Here is a 20,187-nt window from a genome sequence, read left to right as displayed (position 1 = left end):
TATGTTTTTGTTGCTATTCGTTATTTGCCACTTAAGATGTTTTCAATGTCTTTATAGGAGCAATGAGAGCATTCTTACTGAAACCTCTCCACTGCTGCAAAATGGAACTAGGTCAAGCACGCCACTTCAAGGAAATGTGAAGAGTCATGAGAAGGTTGATTCCTCTGTGGGGAAACCAGAAGCCATTAAATTGTCTGGGTTTGAATTCAACATTGAAGAAAAACGGGCTCTTCTGGAGAGAGGAATTGATTTGAGAAATAGCACAGAGGAGTACCAGAAATGTCCTCAGATTGGTATGAATAAGAATGAGCTCACTGTAGACGATGGAGTTCAGAGGTTAGATACAGGAACTACATCTAAAAGTAGTGTTGATGGAAGTATGAAGATCTGTGAACAAACATCAAGATGTAATTTAAAAACTAATGGGCTGCAAATGATGGAACATTTAAAGAATGGAAATGAAGATCCTATTACTTACCCTCAAAGTCGAATAAATGGACGTCCAGAGGAAATTGAATCATTCCAAGTTCAGCTTGATCAAGAAAAACAATCTTCACCTAGTCTGTCTTCCAGTGTAGATACAGCTATGTCTAGGAGCACCGAGGAGTTATCCCCCCAAAGAGAGTGCCCTGTAGGACCAGTTGTTAAATCTCACAGTGTAACAAACATTGAAATAGGTGGGTTAAAAATTTATGATATGATCAATGACAATGCACCACATGACCAAAGCATAATAAAGATGCCGATTACAGCAGGTCAGGGGCAAAATATAGTTCGTAGTAAGTCAGCCACTCTTCTGAATGACCAGTCATTGCAACCATTTTCTGGAAATTCTGCTTCATCTTCTGATCTTTTGACATGCACCAAAACAGTATACAAATTTGATCAAAATTTTAACCCTCAAGGCTTCAGTTTAAAGAGAGGACCAATGCCTGCTGCACAGATGCCCCCCGTACCACAGTACAATGTGCAGTATAGCAGCAGTGCAATCACCAAAGATAACGTGTGGCCACAGAGATCCCAGATTCAAACCGAACAGGGCAATTTGGCACCCCTTCACCTTCAGAGGTTGGAGAGTGTTGACAATGCCAATTACGCGAAGCATTCTGCAAACATGAATTACTCTAATCGCAATAATGCTCAGTCTAATGTGTCTTACAATGTGCAACCTAGAATGGGACCTCGACAAATTGAAATGTGGGGATATCCACCAAATGAGAGATTGGTTCCAACTAATCAAAGGTCCACTTTGCAGAGACAGAGCAGTGTCTCGTCCACTACCTCTGTTAGCCTTGCTGATCACTCCAGGAGAGTTCCAATACCTGAAGGGGATTATTTGACCTATAGGGACATACATACAATTGGAAGGAACCCCCAGATATTTCAGGGCTCACAAAGACCTCTTTCTGCAAGGACGTATAGTGTTGATGGTCCGACGGCATCCAGGCCTCAGAGTGCACGCCCTCACATGACTGATGCTCCTGAGAGAACAATGTCAGTAAGCGATTTCAATTACTCCAGGACTAGTCCCAGTAAAAGACCAAATTTGAGAGTGAAGTCCGAACATTCACTTCTGGACACTCAGGGGACCAGCAAGGTGCCATCTGACTGGAGAGAGCAAGTCTTGCGTCACATTGAGGCAAAAAAATTAGAAAAGGTAGGTAGAACTTTTTTTGAAGCCCATATTACTGAATTGTCATAATCCTGCATGATGAAATAAGAAACTTCAGTGAATAGAATATTAAAATGTAGCAGCTGTCATATATTGTTTGTTGGCTCACTCTGTTGGCCACATTTGCCAATCGATTGGACACAACTAAGTCTACAGTGTAATCACTATGAAATTCTGATTCTTGTTCACCGGTTTCTAATTTTTACAATATTATTTGATTATGCTGCTAATAGAAATGAATCCATTAGCAAATCTGTACAGAACTGAGATGGGTCTAACAACAAACATAAACAAAATAGTTGTCATTTGATTTGCAGCTTTGTAAATTTATATTTATTTCCTAAAGTTTTCTTCCTTTTCAGACAATCGCTTTGTACAATTCTTGAAGCGTATTCAACACTCATTTGTTGAATTTGAGTGTTTTCTGTTTCAAAAGCAACTTGATCATATCTGGCTAATAGGTTCCTTAGTTTGATGATATGGTGGCTCTTTGTGGCAAATAGAGGGAGACGAGGCAATGATCCAGTGTGGATTCAGCAGTTCTAAAGAGTATGGTTTTGATAAGTTTTGGGCTTATATTTATTTTAAAAAATCATGCAGTGGAGTAATAAGCTGTCTGTGACTAAAATGCTAAACATTGTGGTAAATGTCTTCAGATGTTGCTAATTTCACTGTGTATTAGCTTTTTATAGTGCTTTCAGATAATTTACTTTTTGTGGGGGGGCTTGGCCAGTTTTGAACTTAATTGCTGTTGCAAAAATGTTGCTTAGTTGTGGTTCCATTTAGTGACTATATTTTAATAGTTTGAATTTAAGACCTCATTCAGTGGATGCTATAATTTGTTAATTAATGAATTAAAAATTCTCATTGCTCCTCTCGAGCATCGGAGGATCAACTTTCAGACGCTCTGCACCACCCAGGGAATTCCATCCCAATGTTCTTGCTCTTTGTCCGTCCCTGTGTTTTCGGCCCTCTTGCTCCCTCCCCCAGCTCGGGATCCTTATTAGTTGTGTGAGGTTAAGACAATTTTCCGATGTGAAAGGCACAATGTAAACAAATTATTATAATTGCCAGAATTGCATTTCCTCATCTGAACTTCAGAAAAATTCTTGGCCATCAGTTGGTACAGTACTGCTGTATGGCATTTTCCTCATTTGACAGGACAATAGAAATGGATATCCAATATATTCCTTTATAGGAAAATGCAGGTTGTTTTGTATCCTAGTCGAAATAGGTCTGTGAATATGCATCTGCTTGTTTAAAAATATTGTGTGGAATTTTTCCTGATTTTAAGATGTATAATAGTATTTCTAACAAAGCTTCTGAAAGCCAGCTGTGGGTCTGACAATGCAGCTGTAAGTATTAAATGTTGATGTTAATGACATGAAAATGCTTTGATGAATTTTCAAAGAACTTTTCAGGTAATTTCCTCCTGCTAGAATATGGATGACGAATTGGTACGTCGGGAATTGCCTATATCACTCTTTTGATATTTAAATCAATTTTTTTTCATCAGATTTGATGAGCAAGTTTGTTTTTGTAAGATTCTGGTCTTCTTTTGCAAACAAGTATGCAAGAAGTTTGCTTCCGTATCTGACTGTTCATAAAAACTGTACAACAATTCTTTATCAAATTTTCAACATTTCACAAGCAAGAGAACCCGGGTAATTCCTGGGCAGGACGAAACCTTAGGCAAGTTTCCTTACTCCAACCTAGCAGTAAGAAGAACATGGTTATTAGTCAATTGATAGATCAATTTCTGGGGGTAATAATCCCTCAATAAATAAATAAATTTGGGCACTCATTCCACGATTGCTTGTGGGACACTGCTGTGCGCAATTGGCTGCCGCATTTCGCCCACAAAATGCAGTCAATCCACTTTACAATATATTTTGTGAAGTACTTTGAGATGTCTCAACAGCATGATAAGGAACTATATCAAATGCAAGTACTATTATTATTAATATTTAATTAGTACTCAATAGACTTTGGTTTCCTTTTTTAAAAAAATGTAAATCTCGTACAGGTAGTTATTTTATAGAATTCTTAATTCAGTTACTTTTCTGTGAAGTAAAATTAAAATATCAGTAAATGTTTTTTGAGAACAATTATTGTAATTGCAGAAGCAACATTCTATAATTCACAGAGGGAAATGGGGAGTGTTAAAACACAAAACTCATGCTCTGAACTTTGCAGGATAAAATCCCTTGTTAACATCTTTGCATGTAAACTTTCTTTCAGTATAACTCCTTGTTAAACAGCTTTCAGTTTTTGTCAGAAAAGGTGTTCGATTTCAGTAAAAGGTGGCATTTGGAATTTAAACTCTTAGCTGTCGGGAGCCTTTTTCAGCCCTTTGCATGTTTACTGACAAATGCTTAATGTCAAACACCTTCAGCGGATGTTAATAAAACCCTATGATGCCTACACTTGAACTTCAAATAACGCCTATGCTTTATTGCTGGAATACCTCAAACCTCTATCAAATCTATGTTATTGCCGTGTGCCTGCTTTCCCTGTTGATAAAATGTAGTTTGCAGTGTTTTTCTTTTAAAAATATTGCTCTCCACCACACTTAGGAGTGTGTGTTTCCTTCCATTCTTCAGGGAGCAGTTGAGACATTGGTTTTGGAACTCGGTTCCAGCCCTTTATGAATATTGCTGTGTAACCACCACTAGGAGGAGTCAGACTTTTTCTTGATTGGTTCAGTAAATGTGGCATCAATATAATGACCCAAGATGTCCTACCAATTTTAAAACAAAAAGCAGGAAGCATTTTATGTTGGAAGTTAGATAATCTTTTTCATATGGTTGTTCCTTTCTCCCCCGCCCCAACATTCGTGCTTTTTCAAATTAACCGTCTGACCCTTGTATGGTTGCAATGTTTGTGTGTATTTTGTTTCCTGTTTGCATGCTATTTATGTTTGCATGATTTCTGATTCCCGAGAGGAAAAAGGCATGGTCTCTGTTGCAATATGGCCGGTATTAATGCATGCTTCACTAATCTCTATGTTAAAGCTGTGGAATTTTCTCGTCCCTCTTTATTCAGAGCATGCTGTCTAGATCGTATAATTTCAGTAATGCTGCTTTTAGCAGCATACACTCTGGAAGCTGTAGGGAACTGCATAACAGCCAGGGCAACGTTGCCTTGAGTGTTGCAGACGGAAGGAATTCTGGAGTGCACATGCTTCGCGTGAGTACCAACATCGGGCTACTATGAATGTGTGTGAATTTATTTGGTCAGCAGGATATCTAATACATTTAGAAATTCATCACTACGCTTAAGAGTACCCAAACTAAGCTGAGATTTCCATGCATCCCACCTACACTTGTAAATTCCAGAGATAGATTGTTGGAATGGAATGCGCACTCTCTCCAGTGGAGGGACGCATCCAACTTGCCTAATTCTGGAAAGTATTAGGCGCAGGTTGGTAAGAGCCAAGGCTTGGGGACCCCAGAGTGTGTTGGGGTATGCTGGAGTCTAACCAGCTAAAACTGCATAACCGCCATTGATATCACTGTCTGCAAGCTTTCCCGCTGCTTGTCCAGCTACAATCACCCTACAGCTTTGGCTTGCAGGGTTAACATGAACTGAGTGGGATGTTTCCCTGCCCCAAGTGACTGGTCTGCACTTCCAAGTCCTGCCGATGAACCAGGATAGCTGTTCTGTCATCAGCAGTGCCCTGGAATAGTATGGGCCCGCCTGGCTCAGGAACTGGACTACAACACCGTCTCAGAGGGCTGGCTTGATACTGACATTCTGTTGCCAAACATGTCACATTGAAGCCAGTTCAGCTCCAAGGAGACCCCGCTTATACCCCCTTCCCCCGGAGGATTTTTATGGTTAACTATTGATCAGATCTGACTACTAAACATTGGCTCATGAAGATCACTGATGGTGCAGTTGGTAAAAACACTGCACAGTCTGAAACTGAGCTTCATAGATTGGTAAGATCTGACAATGAACTCCCAGTTTGTGATGAGTTAGCTAATTTCAGCCAGGATACCAGGACTACAATTGGCCTCTGACCTCAGGCCAGTGAAGGAGAAAAAAATCAGGGTTCCCAGTCCTGATCACAATTCAGTGATTCATGTTTAAAAATGTGCGTACCCGAACAGATTCAGTCTCAGCTGTGATCCCCTCCAAGGTCAAAGTACCTGCGAGTACTTGCTGTCCAGGTATGCGTATGAAGAATGTTTTTTTGGACAATGCTCCAGAGAGGTACCAGTATCCATGTAACTATACATAGGCCAGCACCTTCCACAAAGAGGGGCAAAATGTTGTTTTGTTTATTTTGTTTATGTGAAATGTGCATCTATAGGTTCTATGCCTGTGCTTAGCTCAGTTGATAGCACTCTCTTCTCTGGGTCAAAAGGTTGTGGGTTCAAGCTCCACATCGGGACTTTAAACTCACAGCTCTAGACTGACATTCCAGTGCATTGTTGGGAGTTGGGAGGTTAAACAGAGATCTCGTCTGCCGATCCATATGAACATTACAGATTTCATGCCAATATCATTCATGTCATGGATATTTGTAGGACATTGCTTGTATGCAAATTGGTTGCTAAGAATTCTTACACTTATATGGTCACTGCACTTCATAGCAATTACATGTAAAACATTTATGAGATATTATAGGCACAATATCAAATGCAGAGATAATTATTGCATTGGTACATACCCAAATATCTGAATGCTTAGTTTCAATTACTTTCTGAAAATGAAATCTCATTTTTTTTACTGAGTTTCCTTCCTAATATTCATTATTCTCTAGACTATCTTGCAGCGTGCTTTAATTGGGTCATTTTATGGTTACAGTTGTATAATTTTACCTAATTTAATTGTAAGGCTTGTTTGAAAGCTCCAAGCAATCTGCGTCACTAATATTGAAATATTGTGTACAAACTCCATATTGCCTTTCATGTACAGATTAAATATACATTTCTGCCTCTGTATCTACCTTATTGCAAACATATTTTGTAAGCAGTATCAATTGAATGAAGTGATTCAAATTAAAGATTTTTGGTTGAGATACATTTCTGCATTTTAGTAAGATCAGTTCCTCTTTACCTAATGATGTTCAATGGAGCTTCTTTGTTGCATCAGCTTTGCTCATGTTTCATTGGAAATGGTTTTCTTCGTAAATTCTGTAGTCGTTAAGTAAGGAACCAAAATGTGTGCCATTTTAAAATTGTTGTGCCTTAACTTTTTCCAAATTGACAAGACCATTCTCTATTTGTATCTGAAATGAAGGTCATTGCAACTCTCATTACTGTGTTATTCCAGTTGTCGTCTTAGTTTCTCTCTCTGACCCACCCTGTACCACATGTACTTCATTTTCCATCTGTTTCATCTGTGGGAACAAGAAATTTCAAATGCAATTTTGATGAAATTAAGTATTATTTTCTCAATTTATAACTAGGTGAGCTGCATTGGATCTTTATTTTTGCCTGTAGATTGTAAAGTGTTCTTTCAAATGAAAAGCCTTACAGCCTATTTTGACAGCTTCTTGTTATAACAGACTTCTGCTATTTTGCTCCAAAAATTAACGAGCTGTTTCATATTTCAATTATAGTATCCATCACAAGCCAACAGCATTGGGGATCCCAGTCAAGATGATGTATTTGGTACTGGACAGCAGAATTACTCATCTGGCACGCTAAATCTCAAGGACATTTCTCTAGATGGCATGAGAAAAGTATGTGTGCTACAAAATGATCATTTAAACAGTGTTTTATGGAACATTTCAATGGAAAATTGTTGCCCTGAGAATATGAATTTGAAAATATTTATCTGTTTCATTTATTTCAGGGTTTATTTAATCCACCATTAGTTGCTGGGGTTTATTTAATCCATCATGCAGTTGTGCTCCATATAGTTATTTTTGCAAACAATAATTCAGGATGTACCATTGCAAATTAAGGCAATATTTTTGCATTTAATTAGTATAACAACCACAATTTGCATTTATGTAGTGATCCTCGCATACAATAGCTCCTTGAAGCAGTTTACAAAGCCTGGACAGCTGGGGGCGAGGGTGGTGCGTAGAGAGAGGGAGATAACAATAGGCAAGTTCGAAGACGTGTACGTTTCTAAGACGAGATAAAGACAGATAAAGAAAGGGCTTGAATGGAAGGGTAGGTGGAGGGAATTCTAGATGTTAGGGGCTCAGCCACTGATGGCGGTATAGAAAGGGCAGGGATTGCTCAGTTGAGGAGAAGGACCAATCAGAGGAATGGGGTAGGAGAAGATCAGAGAGATGGGGGAGTACTTTTGTATGCAGGAATTTATATGTGAGGATCTTGAAATCAATCTGTTGGGAGGTAAAGATATCATAGAACCTGGTGAGGAACATGGGGATAGGCATGCAGAGTTTGGCAGACGACTTGAGTATTGGATAAGTTTGAGTTTATGGATGGTGGAGCCAGGGAGACCGAGAATAAATCGTTGCAAATGATTTCTCTCTCCTTAGCTTCAAGTGATTGAAGCCAATTGCTTTCTGGGAGTAATAATCCCTTTTAAAAAGAATTGGTCACTCAATCCACGACTCTTTGTAGGACACTGCTGTATGCAATTGGGCTGGCGCGTTTCGCCGCCAAAATAGTCAATCCAATTTACAGTGTATTCTGTGAAGCGCTTTGGGACGTCTCAATGACGTGATAAGGCATTATATCAAACACAAGGATTATTATTATTATTTTACCTCAGCAAATATTGAAAGAGCTTTCTTAGATATTGGGTTCATTTCACATTTGTGTGAAAAGATTAAGGAAGATGTACATTTTGACTTGCAAAATCTGCACTGTTATAGTTCAATATTATAAAGATTTCATACACCAGGTTAAAACTGAACAAGTTAGGATTAGGAAAGAAACTGTGAAAGTGTGGTTTACATTTCTCAGCCGTGCAAGCTCAAATCCAGCATTAGTAATTAATTCTCTTTAATGTGATGCTCCTCTGTCATGGATTTTCTGTTGTGGATATACCACAGCTAGGAATTGTAAAAGAGCAAACTCTAACTTGAGGTACAATAGTCTGCTGTAAAGTACATTCAGGGTTTTGTTAACCTTGGTGCAAAGATTTGCATAACACAATGGAAAGTTCAGACGGCTTTATTATTACCACAATGCCAAACCCCAGAGTTCAACTGCCATCACCGCAGAGACTTGCTGAGGAGAACACAGGCATTTTCCCACGGGTCAGACTGAGATGCATTACTGAGTTGCTTTTTTACATTTTCTCATGACAAGTTATGTCATCTGCATTTCAACAGGCTCTTTGGGTTGATGATGTCTGAAATTGGAAAAATATGTTAATTTAGCATGTGTTTCATTGTTTCAAGTTGTTTGGTCCAATCCGGCTGCGGATAAACACTGACTTGTTCAAAGACTTCAAAAGGGAATTGGATGATTTTCTGATTTGTCAAAACATTACAATGATTGAGATTTGAGGTATTTGAGTAAAAAAAACGACTTGCTCTAATCGAATCCTGGGTGATAGAACAAATTGGATCGACTGAAATTTTTCTTATTGCATTCTAACTTGTATAGATTTGACAGTACGTGAATCACTTGCGTATGACTGCACATTTAAAACCAATTTTCGATGACAGTGTTGGTTAACTTTTTGTTTTGCTGTGATATCCAGGTGTCTTTAACAAATGGGCAGATGTACCAGTCTTCAAGAGCTCCAATGAATTACAATCAACCACACCATACTCATCCCCAAGCAAATGTTGTGAGACATCCTTCCAGGGAGCAACTGATTGACTACCTAATGCTAAAAGTTTCCCACCAACCTCCATACTCTCAAACACAAAGTGCGCCTTCAAACTATTCTATGAGACAAGCCCATGATATCGTACAGCAGGAGGTAAGAACTAATAGTTGAGTTATCCTCCAAAATGCCAATCACTGGGATTAGTCTACCAGCTTTCTGAAATCCCAGCAAGCCAAAGAACAAGCCACTTCCTAATAAGTCTGCTGGTCCTAGCTCAGCAATCAGCAGGATCCTTGCCAGTGCTGTTCAATCATAGACAGTTTTAGCTGGTTAAACTCCAGCAGGACCCTAATGACTGCTCTGGGGTTCCCAAATCGTGCCTCTTGCCAACCTTGAACTAAATTCTCTGGGAGTACATAAACAGAGTGCATCCCTCTGGCGTAAAAGGAAATCATGTATTTATAAAAATCTCAGTATCTGAGATTTGAATCTCTGCCACCCTTGCATAAATGAGGATTGAAACTGTACCTGATATCTTGATTGAGTGTGATTCATTGAGCCAATGTGTTGGTATTAATCACCAATTTTTTTCAACATAAATTTCCATTGTTTCAAAGATTTCCAAGGTGTGCATGTTCCCTTTCCTGTCATATTTCCAATTTTATTAAAGTGGTGCAGTTTTTCATGTGTTCTTATTGGCAATTATTGTAAACTATTTCTGTCTTGCAGCACTAGACTATATTATACCATCTAAATGTAATTTACTTCAAAATACTTGTGTAAATTGTGTTCCATTTCTGTGTTTGCTATGCCCATTGAAAACAGAATTCAAACTGGCAAGAAGCACTTCACTGGGGCCCATACTATCTAGAGAAATGTAGTCTTCCATTGCTATAATTGGGTTGATTGTAAAAATTGATTCCCCGATGTAAAATTAAAAGTATTTTAATGCATTTTCTCTCTCTCTCTTACACACTCTTTAATATAAGTGCAAGATGTACACCAAATTAAGTACCAAATTAATTTGCCAGTTTGATAGTTTTCTTAACATTTTATTGTTTCTCAAACCAGATCCGCATTAGAATAGATAAGAACCCAGAGTTGGGTTTCAGTATATCTGGAGGTATTGGAGGTAGAGGAAACCCCTTCAGACCTGATGATACAGTGAGTATTTTAGGTTTTTTTTACACTTCCGTTATGAATATTTTGGTTCATCCTGAGGGGGAGAGGGCAGGGGCATGTGGGCTCTGTTTGGGGGTGAGTTGGCTCTAAAATAACATGCCTGATAATGGAATATCAGAATTGAGCCGATCCTCTGTGGTGGTCCCAGTGGTCAGTTCCTGAGCCAGACAAGTCTGTTAATGATGGACCAGTCAGCCTGGCTCATTAGCAGGTCTTTTAGAAACATGCCAATGTCTGGTGGTAAGGATTCTTCCCACTTCTTGTCAACCGTACAAGCCCAAACCACAATGGGCAGGATGGTCCTAGCTGGACAAGCTGTTGGAAGGGTGCCAGTCTATGTTTGCAATGGTAAGCTCTGGTTAAACTCAAGCAGCTCAAACTCTGGCGGCCCCAAGCTGGGGTTCTTGCCAACCTGTGTCTGATATTTTCCAGGATTAAGCATCTCTCTGGGAGAGAGTGCACAATCCAGTCCAAACAGATGGAAATTTCCATGCATTTGTAAATCTCCCATGCATGGTGCTAGCTCACTCTCTATTAAGTGTAAGGCACCTGGCTGACCAGACAAAAAAATCAGCTATTAAGCAGCTCATTTGAAATGATTAACCTTTTATTTTACTTTTTAGAATTTAGATAATTGCATACATTCTTGATATTCAGACAGATCTTCCAGCTTACGTTGGTGCTTTGGTGATAACTCTGAAAATGTAACTGCAAGCACCTCGCCACCTCAGAAGTACAGAGCCATAGGAAAAGAGGCAGCATTAGAAATGAGCTACCTGACCTGCTGAGTGTTCCCAACAACTCTTAATTTTGTTTTAGAAATGAGGTGTTGAATTTTCAGCAGTCGGCGCCATAGAATGAAAAATATAAAATTAGCATTGGTTGCGATTTGCTTTGATTCCCTTTCATAGATCATCAGAATTTCCATGCATTTGTAAATCTCTGTCAGAGTTAACTTCCCAAGACCTTATTTCATCTGTGTGTATGCTTTGGACTTGAAAGGTTTTGTACAGTTATTTTGGAAATTTTAAATGGATTTCAATTACTTTAGGGAATATTTGTGACCAGAGTGCAGCCAGAAGGACCAGCTTCAAAAATGTTGCAGCCTGGAGATAAAATCATTCAGGTAATTTATTTTAATTTGCCTCAGATTGACTGTTAACACATGAATGCTTACTCCCTTAAATTTTCTCTCCATATTAAAAGTTCATAAGCATCTCTCGTCTGAAGTTATTCCTTTTTCACTGCATTTTTTTTAAAAAAAACTCCAATTTTTACATTTGCAGTAAACTATGAGATGACTGTAATATTTTCACCTCAGACCCTGGATTTGTGAAACCACCATTCACAACTCTATGAAAACTTTGTGTTGATCAGTATATTAAATGTGCAAGTGACATACAGTATTTGAAGACCCTAAACAACACCAGTTTAATTTGTTCAAATACAGTGGATTCCTATTATAATGCAGTGTTTGCTCCTCATGTGCCAGCTAGTTCCCATGCTATAAAAAGCCAACTTTTGGTCATCTGGGTAATTAGGGATATTCATGAATATGAGCAAAGGCAGGATATGGGATTAAAATATCTGCCGCTATGTAATAAAGTGACAGAAAAGATTTGGTCGGTGCAATGGTACTGTGTTGCTAGTCTGCCCAGTGTAAAATTAATTGAGTTAATCTTTTGAGGACCATGATATTCTTTCCATAACACATTAAAAGCAAACCCACAATACTGTAATTTATTCAGAGTAATTTAAACGTTGGCTGTTGGCTGGTATAAATTATCATTAACTATAAGTCGATGAGAAACAGCTCTTTTCAATTCACCACCAAATTAACGGCCCTTTCTGATTAAGCTTGTCAAACTACGGAGATTCAGCACAATGGAAAAGGATTCATAGTAGTTGCATTTAAAATTAAGTATTAGAGACCCTTCTTATTGTCCAAGAGCAAAGTGGAATTGATACTGCCGTATCCATTTTTATAAAATAAAAGTAATTTAAAAAATTGATTTAAATATTGCAACTGGTTTGACTTGCAAGAATTACCAAGGCAACCTTTTATGAGGGAAATGAATTTACACACATAGTTAGAACTAAAATATTCTCAACTTGTCACATTTTCTCTGTTTATACAGATTTTCCTTATAGTCTGTCTCAGGGTCGTTTCATATCAGTTTCCATTGCTGTCATAAGCACTTTCACATTAAAAAAAAATTCAGCACAACAAATAACTGAACTGTTAGCTACAGTATTCTTAGCTACTTTTTTTAGAAGGGAACCAACAAACAAACTTAGCATGATTTGCCTTTAGAGGACTGACTGCAAACTAAATCGAGATAGATTAGGATTTCCGTGCACGTTAATTGTTTTGCATTAAGTGAGTTGAGTAACTTGAATCTGTACATGCACTTGTTTTAAATGTACATTTGGCTATTAATGGATCTACTTCTTTTACAGGCTAATGGGTACAATTTCATTAATATTGAACACGGGAAAGCAGTTTCACTACTAAAAACCTTCCAGAATACAGTGGACTTAATTATCCTGCGAGAAATTGCATCCTAAAATTGGAAATCTTGGATAAATAGAAGACATCGACAAGTTTAATCAGTTTTTTAAAAAAAAAGCAATTCCATAGCAAAAAAATGCAACTAATATCACTTTCTATTGGACGGAGGGGGAGGGAACAATGGACTGGTAAAATTGCCAGATGTATTTAGCCTGTATAGTAATGCATTGTAGAGCTTTGGTATAAAGGGCACAACCACTCTGTGTAATAGTAAGGGTGTGGATGCGAGAATTGGGATAGGTTTTAGAAGCAAACATTGCGGGGTTGAAAGTTAATATAGTAAACATCAAAATCACTCTAATATGAACAAAAAACCTGTGTGCTTTTCTGTACAGATTCTAGGTTTTATTTTTGGATAATCTTATACATTACTAAATGAATTGTACAAGGCCATAGTACTGATTTTTAGCTCATGGACAGGTGGCAGGGCTATCTGTTCCATAGATGTATGCCTTTATTTTTAATCACCTTTGTATAATTGACAAATGCTGAAACCACTGGGGTAGATGTACAGGAGCTGTGAAATGGGGAAATGGATATGTGAGCGTTGTTTAGACGAATGTGTAAGTGAATGGTTTGAGTTTTACAACTAAGTGACCTTGCTGGAGCATGTGGTAGAATTGAATACAGAGCTAGGTTACCAAAGTAATGTGTGAAACTGGTTTAATGATGGAGAATATTTTTATTATGAGTTGGATTGGGAAGGGAAGGGTATTTTAGACCCGTTTGTTTGAGATGGTATATTACTATAAGGGTGTTCTGAATACATAAAATGTGAATTGGATTCTTAAAGAAGTCTAATTAAAGGGTTTCTTAGTGCTTTTACAAAGATAGACAATTGTGGTTCTGCTGCCTTTCCTGTCCTACTGTATGAAATGTTATTTTATTACACTTGCTGTTACTTAGTGCATTTGGCCAACACTTAAAATGTTTCTATCTTTACTGTAATAATAGAATTAACAATAGTGATACATAATGATCAATGTGTATCATGCTAAAAGTGCCATAGTAGACCAGAAACTAAATTTTTAATGTTGATTCAGTGATTTCAACTGTGCAGAGGAGCAATACATATATTTAGACTTTGTATGGAGAAATCTGGTTTTGTGAATTTGGTGTTGCGCTTTCCAATTAAAATTTCAGTCCCAATAAAGCACCTGTACCAGCATAATGTTAATCAGTTGACTACCCCTAAAATATTCAATTTAAATACTATTTAAAGGAACCCCTTTAAATACTCCACACTGACCATGAAGGCTATTTTCCCATTTCCCTCTTGTTGGAACAGAATCTATAAAGAATTTTAAGGGTTTAATAAAAATCTCTTTATGTAGCAAAAAAAAGATACTTATTACTGTCTTGCTATTTGTTCTCTGTATGTTGCAGCAGTTCATAACAACAGCTTCAAGTCAATCACTGAAAGCATTGTGTTGTGGTATTCCCTTTAAGGTAGTACAGTTTTAGCACAAATTCTATAATAAATTTTTAACATTTCATTTAATCTATGAATCTGCTTTTCAAAATTCAGTAGCATTTTTTTTAAATAGTGTCTTTTGTTTGACCTTAAAGGGAATAGTTTTGTTCACGTCTGCAAATAATGTAACAGACAATATATTCAATAGAAGTAAATTAATGTTGCAACCGCTCATAATGCATTCATGTTAATCACAAAGGATGGTTAACACTGTTCCCTACATTTTGTATGTATGGCAAACCTAATCTTGTTAAATTGCAATATCCATAGATTGCAAATATAGTGACCTTGCAATGCCGGTTTTATTGTTTGTTTTTAATTTCTAATTTAAGTCCTGATTTTTCTAAGTGTGAAAACTGTTTTAAAATCATTTTAGTGTTTTGTTTAAACTTGTAGGGAATCATGTTGTTCAGTTGTCTGCTAACATTGTAATAGACCAAATATGTTCAATAAGAGTAAATTATTTTTTCAGTGAATAGCCTGTATCGGTGAGCATGGCAGATTCTTTTGAGCTAAATTGAATTTCAAAACCTGGCTGATTATCACAGAAGTGCCCATTTTGAACCTTTTCATGTTGTGTGCACACTGTTCATTGAATTGTTGATCAATAAAGAAGAATATCAGTGGGAATTGAACAACGTAATTCAGGTCATTTTAAACCATCACATGCAGTCAGTGTGTCTCACGTGGTCAGATTCAATGATAACCTGATACATTATCACTGAGTGTGATTTTTAAAAAATATATATATAATCTGGGAAAAAGGAAGCCAAATTTAAATCTGTGTTAATACTTCAGGTGAACAGGAACTGTAAAATGAGGACAATAATGAGATCAACTAGATGGTTGCATAACATAACTACTTTTTTTTAAAAATCCCTCCGGAGTAATATTTGCACTATTCTGTTGATCCAGTTAATATGGTGCAAATATAGATTATTCCTACATTTGACAGACGCATATTTACTCTGAAATGTTTTTGCATTTTGTTTTCTATCAAAAGCTGAGGAAGAATAATTATTTCCTCGACAGAAGGCAGTTGTGCTTTAACTCCTGCTGGATCATTTAAGAATGTAGGAACAGAAGGGAGCCATTCAGCCTATTGAACCTGTTCCAACGGTTTGTTAAATCACAACGGATCATTTAATTCCATTATCCTGCCTTTTTTCCATATCCCTTTATATGATTCCTGAGTATCTACCCATTTATAACTGCCTTTTCAACCCCTCAATTAATTCTGTAACTTATGAGTAAGTTGCAATTCAACTGTTTGTGAAAGCAAACTGAAAGTCTTAAAAACAATTCCCCATATTTATTATGTTATTTATTTAGACGGTTTCTTGTGGACTGGATTTTTCTTCAAAAAAAGTGTATATACTGTACTTGGAACATGTCCCTTTGATTGCAACAAATTTGAAACAAACCAGCAGTAACCACTGTACTTAACTCTGTCCCTTATGATCATGCTGTGTTCCTGATGTATTTTGAACAATTGCCTTTACTTTGAGCAAGTCTGTAACAATGGTTGAAAAGAGCTGCATTTATTCAACATTCCACATTTTGTATATAACTTGATGGTTTCTGGGGTAATCTATGGTGTATAGGGTAATGAACTAATTACTCTTCTCAATTTGATTATTTTTCTTTGTATAATTTTAGTTTTGAACTAAAACAGTATGTCATTTCTGAAATGTGAAATTTTCAATGCTTATTTTCAATCAAAATCGCTGTGTATCCCGCTGGCAACTGAAACTGATTTATAAATTCACTCACATTTTACAACAATGCAAACAGCTTCTATCTGTTACTATCATGGTTTATTAAAAACAATTCAAATCATCTGTTTTATTTAATCAATTTTTAAAAGTTTGTGCTTCTAAAACAAAACACTGCAATGTTCCTGTAATACCCATCACCTTGTGAACCTTATAAAGTGTTCTTCAGAATAGTACTGTAAATGAAATACAAGCAGTCCTCCATCTAAAAGTGTCTACTTTTAAAGTCCTCCATCTAAAGATTTCTATCTGTGCTGTTGTCACACCTTTCATCCCACTCACTTCTTCAACCTCTCCAGGTTTCCGCCCTGCTCACAGGCCTGAGACAGCACTTGTGAAGGTTACAAGTGACGTCCTCTGACCAGGACTCTCTCTGCCTCCTTGTCCTCCTGGACCTCGCCACTGCTTTTGACACAGTGGACCATACCATCATCCTCAACCGCTACTCCCTCATCCACCTCATTGGGGCTGCCCTCCTGGTTCAAACCCTGCTTGACCCAACACCACCATTTCATCTCCTCTAATGTTTTCTCCTCCCGCTCCCACAAGGTCACCCATGGTGCACTGCAAGGCTCTTGGCCTCCTTTTTCTCATTTGCATCTTCCCTCTTGATGATATCATCCACAGACATGGGGTTAACGTCCACATGTATGCGGGTGATACCCAAATCTATCTTTCCTCCTCTAGTTACGACCCCAGTCCTATTGATGTGCTTGTCTGGCATCAAGGCCTGGATGAGTTCAAACCTTCTGCAGGTAAACATGGACAAGCAGCCAACCTCCTTTGCTCCCATCAACGTCTTCTCACTCCTTAACCTTGTCTGCCTAGCTCTCAGACTCACTGAACTTGTAGATACATTGATGTCTGGTTCAATCCCCAGTTATCCTACCCTGCATCCAGGATAACCAGAATTGCCTTTCCTTCACCTCTATCACATGGCCTGCCTTTGCCCCTATCTTCAAATGCTGCTGAAATTCCCATTAATGGTTTCATCACCTCCTACCTCGATTTTTTTCAATGCACATTTCGCCAGTCTCCCCAGTGCCACTATTAACTCTGTTGACCATGTCCTTAGCCATACCAGCCTCCTTAATACCATCACCCAGTTCTTGCCAATCTTGTTACAGAATGGATAATTTCAAGATCCTCACTTTCAAACCTTTTCATGCCCTGCCACATCCCTATCTCTGATCTGTCACACCTCAATCCTGACATGGGGCTGCTGCACATCCCTCATCCCCTCCGCTCCAAATTGGCAGCCGTGTTTTCAGTAACTAAGCCACGAATCTCTGGAACTCCTTGTCTCAATCCATCCACTTACCCCTTCTGCCCATCTTCAAATCCCACCTGAAGACTTTCCTCTTCGACCGTGCCTTCGGGCATCTTCCCCTCCCCCAGCTCGATGTCAGGCCGCACCGCTATTGAGTGCTCTGAGACACTACTTCAGGGTGTGAATAAATGCAAGTTGTTCCAGATGGATTTTAAAATCTATTAATTTTAGGGGGCTCCTGTATCATAATTCTGGTTTTTAAAGCCTTAAAGAGTTCCTAATGAATGCAATCTTTTTGTTCGTGCCAGAAAGAACTAATCTGAATCTGTCAATACCACAGAGGAATGTACCACAACAACAATTTGTATTCATATATGCCGATTACTCTGGATACCATCAGAGCTTCACAGTGACGGTGTTGAACAATAAACTGGTCGAAGGAGGAGTGGGAGGTGACCATAGGTATGGTCGAAGAAGTAGGTTTAAGGTCGGATTTAACAATGGGTGAAGCAGAGGGATAGAGGCAGGAAGGTCAAGGGTAGGGGCATAGTGACAGAAGTGCAGAGGGGGCAGGCTGTAATACTAGGAAGACTGGCAACAAACAATTTCTGCGATATAACAATGTGAAGTTCTGCCTGAGAGCATATGAGAGAATACGATCCTCATAAGGAATGTTTCCACCTTAGGCCAAAACATCCTAAGAATAAGCTGCTTTTCATGTTTACTTGGTGCATAATATAGAATTGGTGCAATCGTACAAATTGTATTGGCTTTCCCAAATATTTAATTTACTCATAAGAATTTCAGAAAGGTTTGTGAGGTGTGAACTATGCCAACTTACCCTTGAAGCCTTCATGTTCTTTAGATAAACGTTATTCTGGGCACAACTTGCATTCATATACAGTAGTATATCCTTACCTACCCTCTTCCCTCCCTCCCCTCCCCCCCGCCCTCAAAGGAGGACAGTCACTCTGATCATTGGGCAGCTGTTAAGTGGAGGTTTGAGCCCCCACTAGATGGATAGCAGATATTTTAAACTCTTCACAACCTGCAAGATGAGCAGCACAACCCAGCATAAAACACATCAGAGCATTGCTCTCCTACCCACAGCCACTATTGATTGCGCCGTTCTTCAGCGAGTTTTGGCTGCTAGAATCTCCACATAACAAGGCAGATACCAAATCTTGGATATATGATTGTGCGTTCATAAATCCAGTCAAGGTAAAGTCTTTCAGTGTTTATTTTCCTAAGCCCCAGAGTTTTCTTCACCAGCTGTCGGACGGACACCTGCCTTCAGTGTGGTGGAAGGACCTAATTAGGAAAACTTACAAAATGTGACTGATGTTTCAGAAGTCCCAAGTCCAATATTGTGTGCCAGGTTTGGATGAGGTGTTAAACTGAGGTACATCTATGTGTTCTCGTGAACCTTAACAACCCTATGAAACCATTTGAAAAGAGAAGGGAATTTTTCTCTGTCCTGGGCATTCATTACATGGCTATTCGTGGTACATTACTGTGCACAAATTGACTCCTGTGTTTGCCTATAAATACAGTCACTGCACTTCAGTAAATTCTGTGAAGGGCTTTCAGACGACTTAAAGATAGTTATCGTAACAATTAGTTCATTGCGTAAATGCACCAGCTGGTGTGTATTGAGACTTGCAGAAAGATGTTAGGTTTGATTCATGCTCTATTCTGAATTTGCTGACCTTAATTGAAGGTGTTGGTGAGAGGCATTTAAATGGCTTCAAAGTCTCACAGTTAGAGCAAATATCAATCAGGATTTCCAGTCTTAAAATAGTCTCCAGTGACCACTACTGTAAGTGCAATGTATGAATAGGTGACGTGGTCAAGAGTGGGAGTGAAAAGTGGCTTCTCTCCGAATCAAATGACCTGTCAATACTTTGCGGCTTAAGTTCATGTATCAAGTTTCTCTTGAGTGAGGGACTGGATCTCTGCATGACTCACTGCATTCTGGAGAGACGAGGATGAATTCAAGGAAATATATTCTTCCCAACATCATGTCGTGCTTTGAGAAACAATGAAATATTCCAATATTAACATGAAAAAAAATCCTTGCACTTGATATTATGTAAGATTGAAACTGGTGGATCAGATAAGTTTTGAATTATTTTTGGCAAATATGGAGAGGTGCATTATGGGGACGGTATATATAATTATGATAATCCTTGTTGAGGTGTGCAATATGGTCTGGTGTATATCGAGTGTGTAATATGGTGTTATGTAATCTAGGGCTGGTGTAATATGGGGCTGGTGTAGTATGGGGTGTGTAATTTGGGGCTGGTGTAATATGGGGTGTGTAATATGGGGCTGGTGTAGTATGGGGTGTGTAATATGGGGCTGGTGCAGTATGGGGTGTGTAATATGGGGCTGGTGCAGTATGGGGTGTGTAATATGGGGCTGGTGTAGTATGGGGTGTGTAATATGGGGCTGGCGAGTAAGAAGGAACATTCGATCTCCGTGGCCTGACCGCGGTAAGGTACAGGAAAAGTGGTGTTGATCTGC

At 38.5% G+C, this 20,187-nt stretch overlaps 1 protein-coding gene across 5 annotated transcripts in view; it reads left to right on the top strand.

Moving 5' to 3' along the window:
* Positions 1-16,455, top strand: part of erbin (erbb2 interacting protein) — a 143,318-nt gene extending 126,863 nt beyond the window's left edge. For 3 of the 5 annotated variants that reach the window (XM_007892113.2, XM_007892112.2, XM_007892111.2), the window contains exons 21-27: positions 58-1,657; positions 4,718-4,861; positions 7,245-7,367; positions 9,317-9,541; positions 10,460-10,552; positions 11,622-11,696; positions 13,031-16,455. In XM_007892113.2, the coding sequence (XP_007890304.1) occupies positions 58-1,657; positions 4,718-4,861; positions 7,245-7,367; positions 9,317-9,541; positions 10,460-10,552; positions 11,622-11,696; positions 13,031-13,138 (2,368 nt within the window). In that variant the 3' untranslated portion in view covers positions 13,139-16,455. The remainder of the gene's footprint in view (positions 1-57; positions 1,658-4,717; positions 4,862-7,244; positions 7,368-9,316; positions 9,542-10,459; positions 10,553-11,621; positions 11,697-13,030) is intronic. The other 2 variants (XM_007892114.2, XM_042334968.1) reach the window with 1 other exon arrangement.
* Positions 16,456-20,187: the final 3,732 nt, after the last annotated feature.

This window comes from Callorhinchus milii, unplaced genomic scaffold (assembly GCF_018977255.1).
Source record: "Callorhinchus milii isolate IMCB2004 unplaced genomic scaffold, IMCB_Cmil_1.0 Scaffold1, whole genome shotgun sequence".
Lineage (NCBI taxonomy): Eukaryota > Metazoa > Chordata > Chondrichthyes > Chimaeriformes > Callorhinchidae > Callorhinchus > Callorhinchus milii.
Note: the sequence above shows the minus strand (reverse complement) of the source record. Positions and strands in the feature narration are given on the sequence as shown.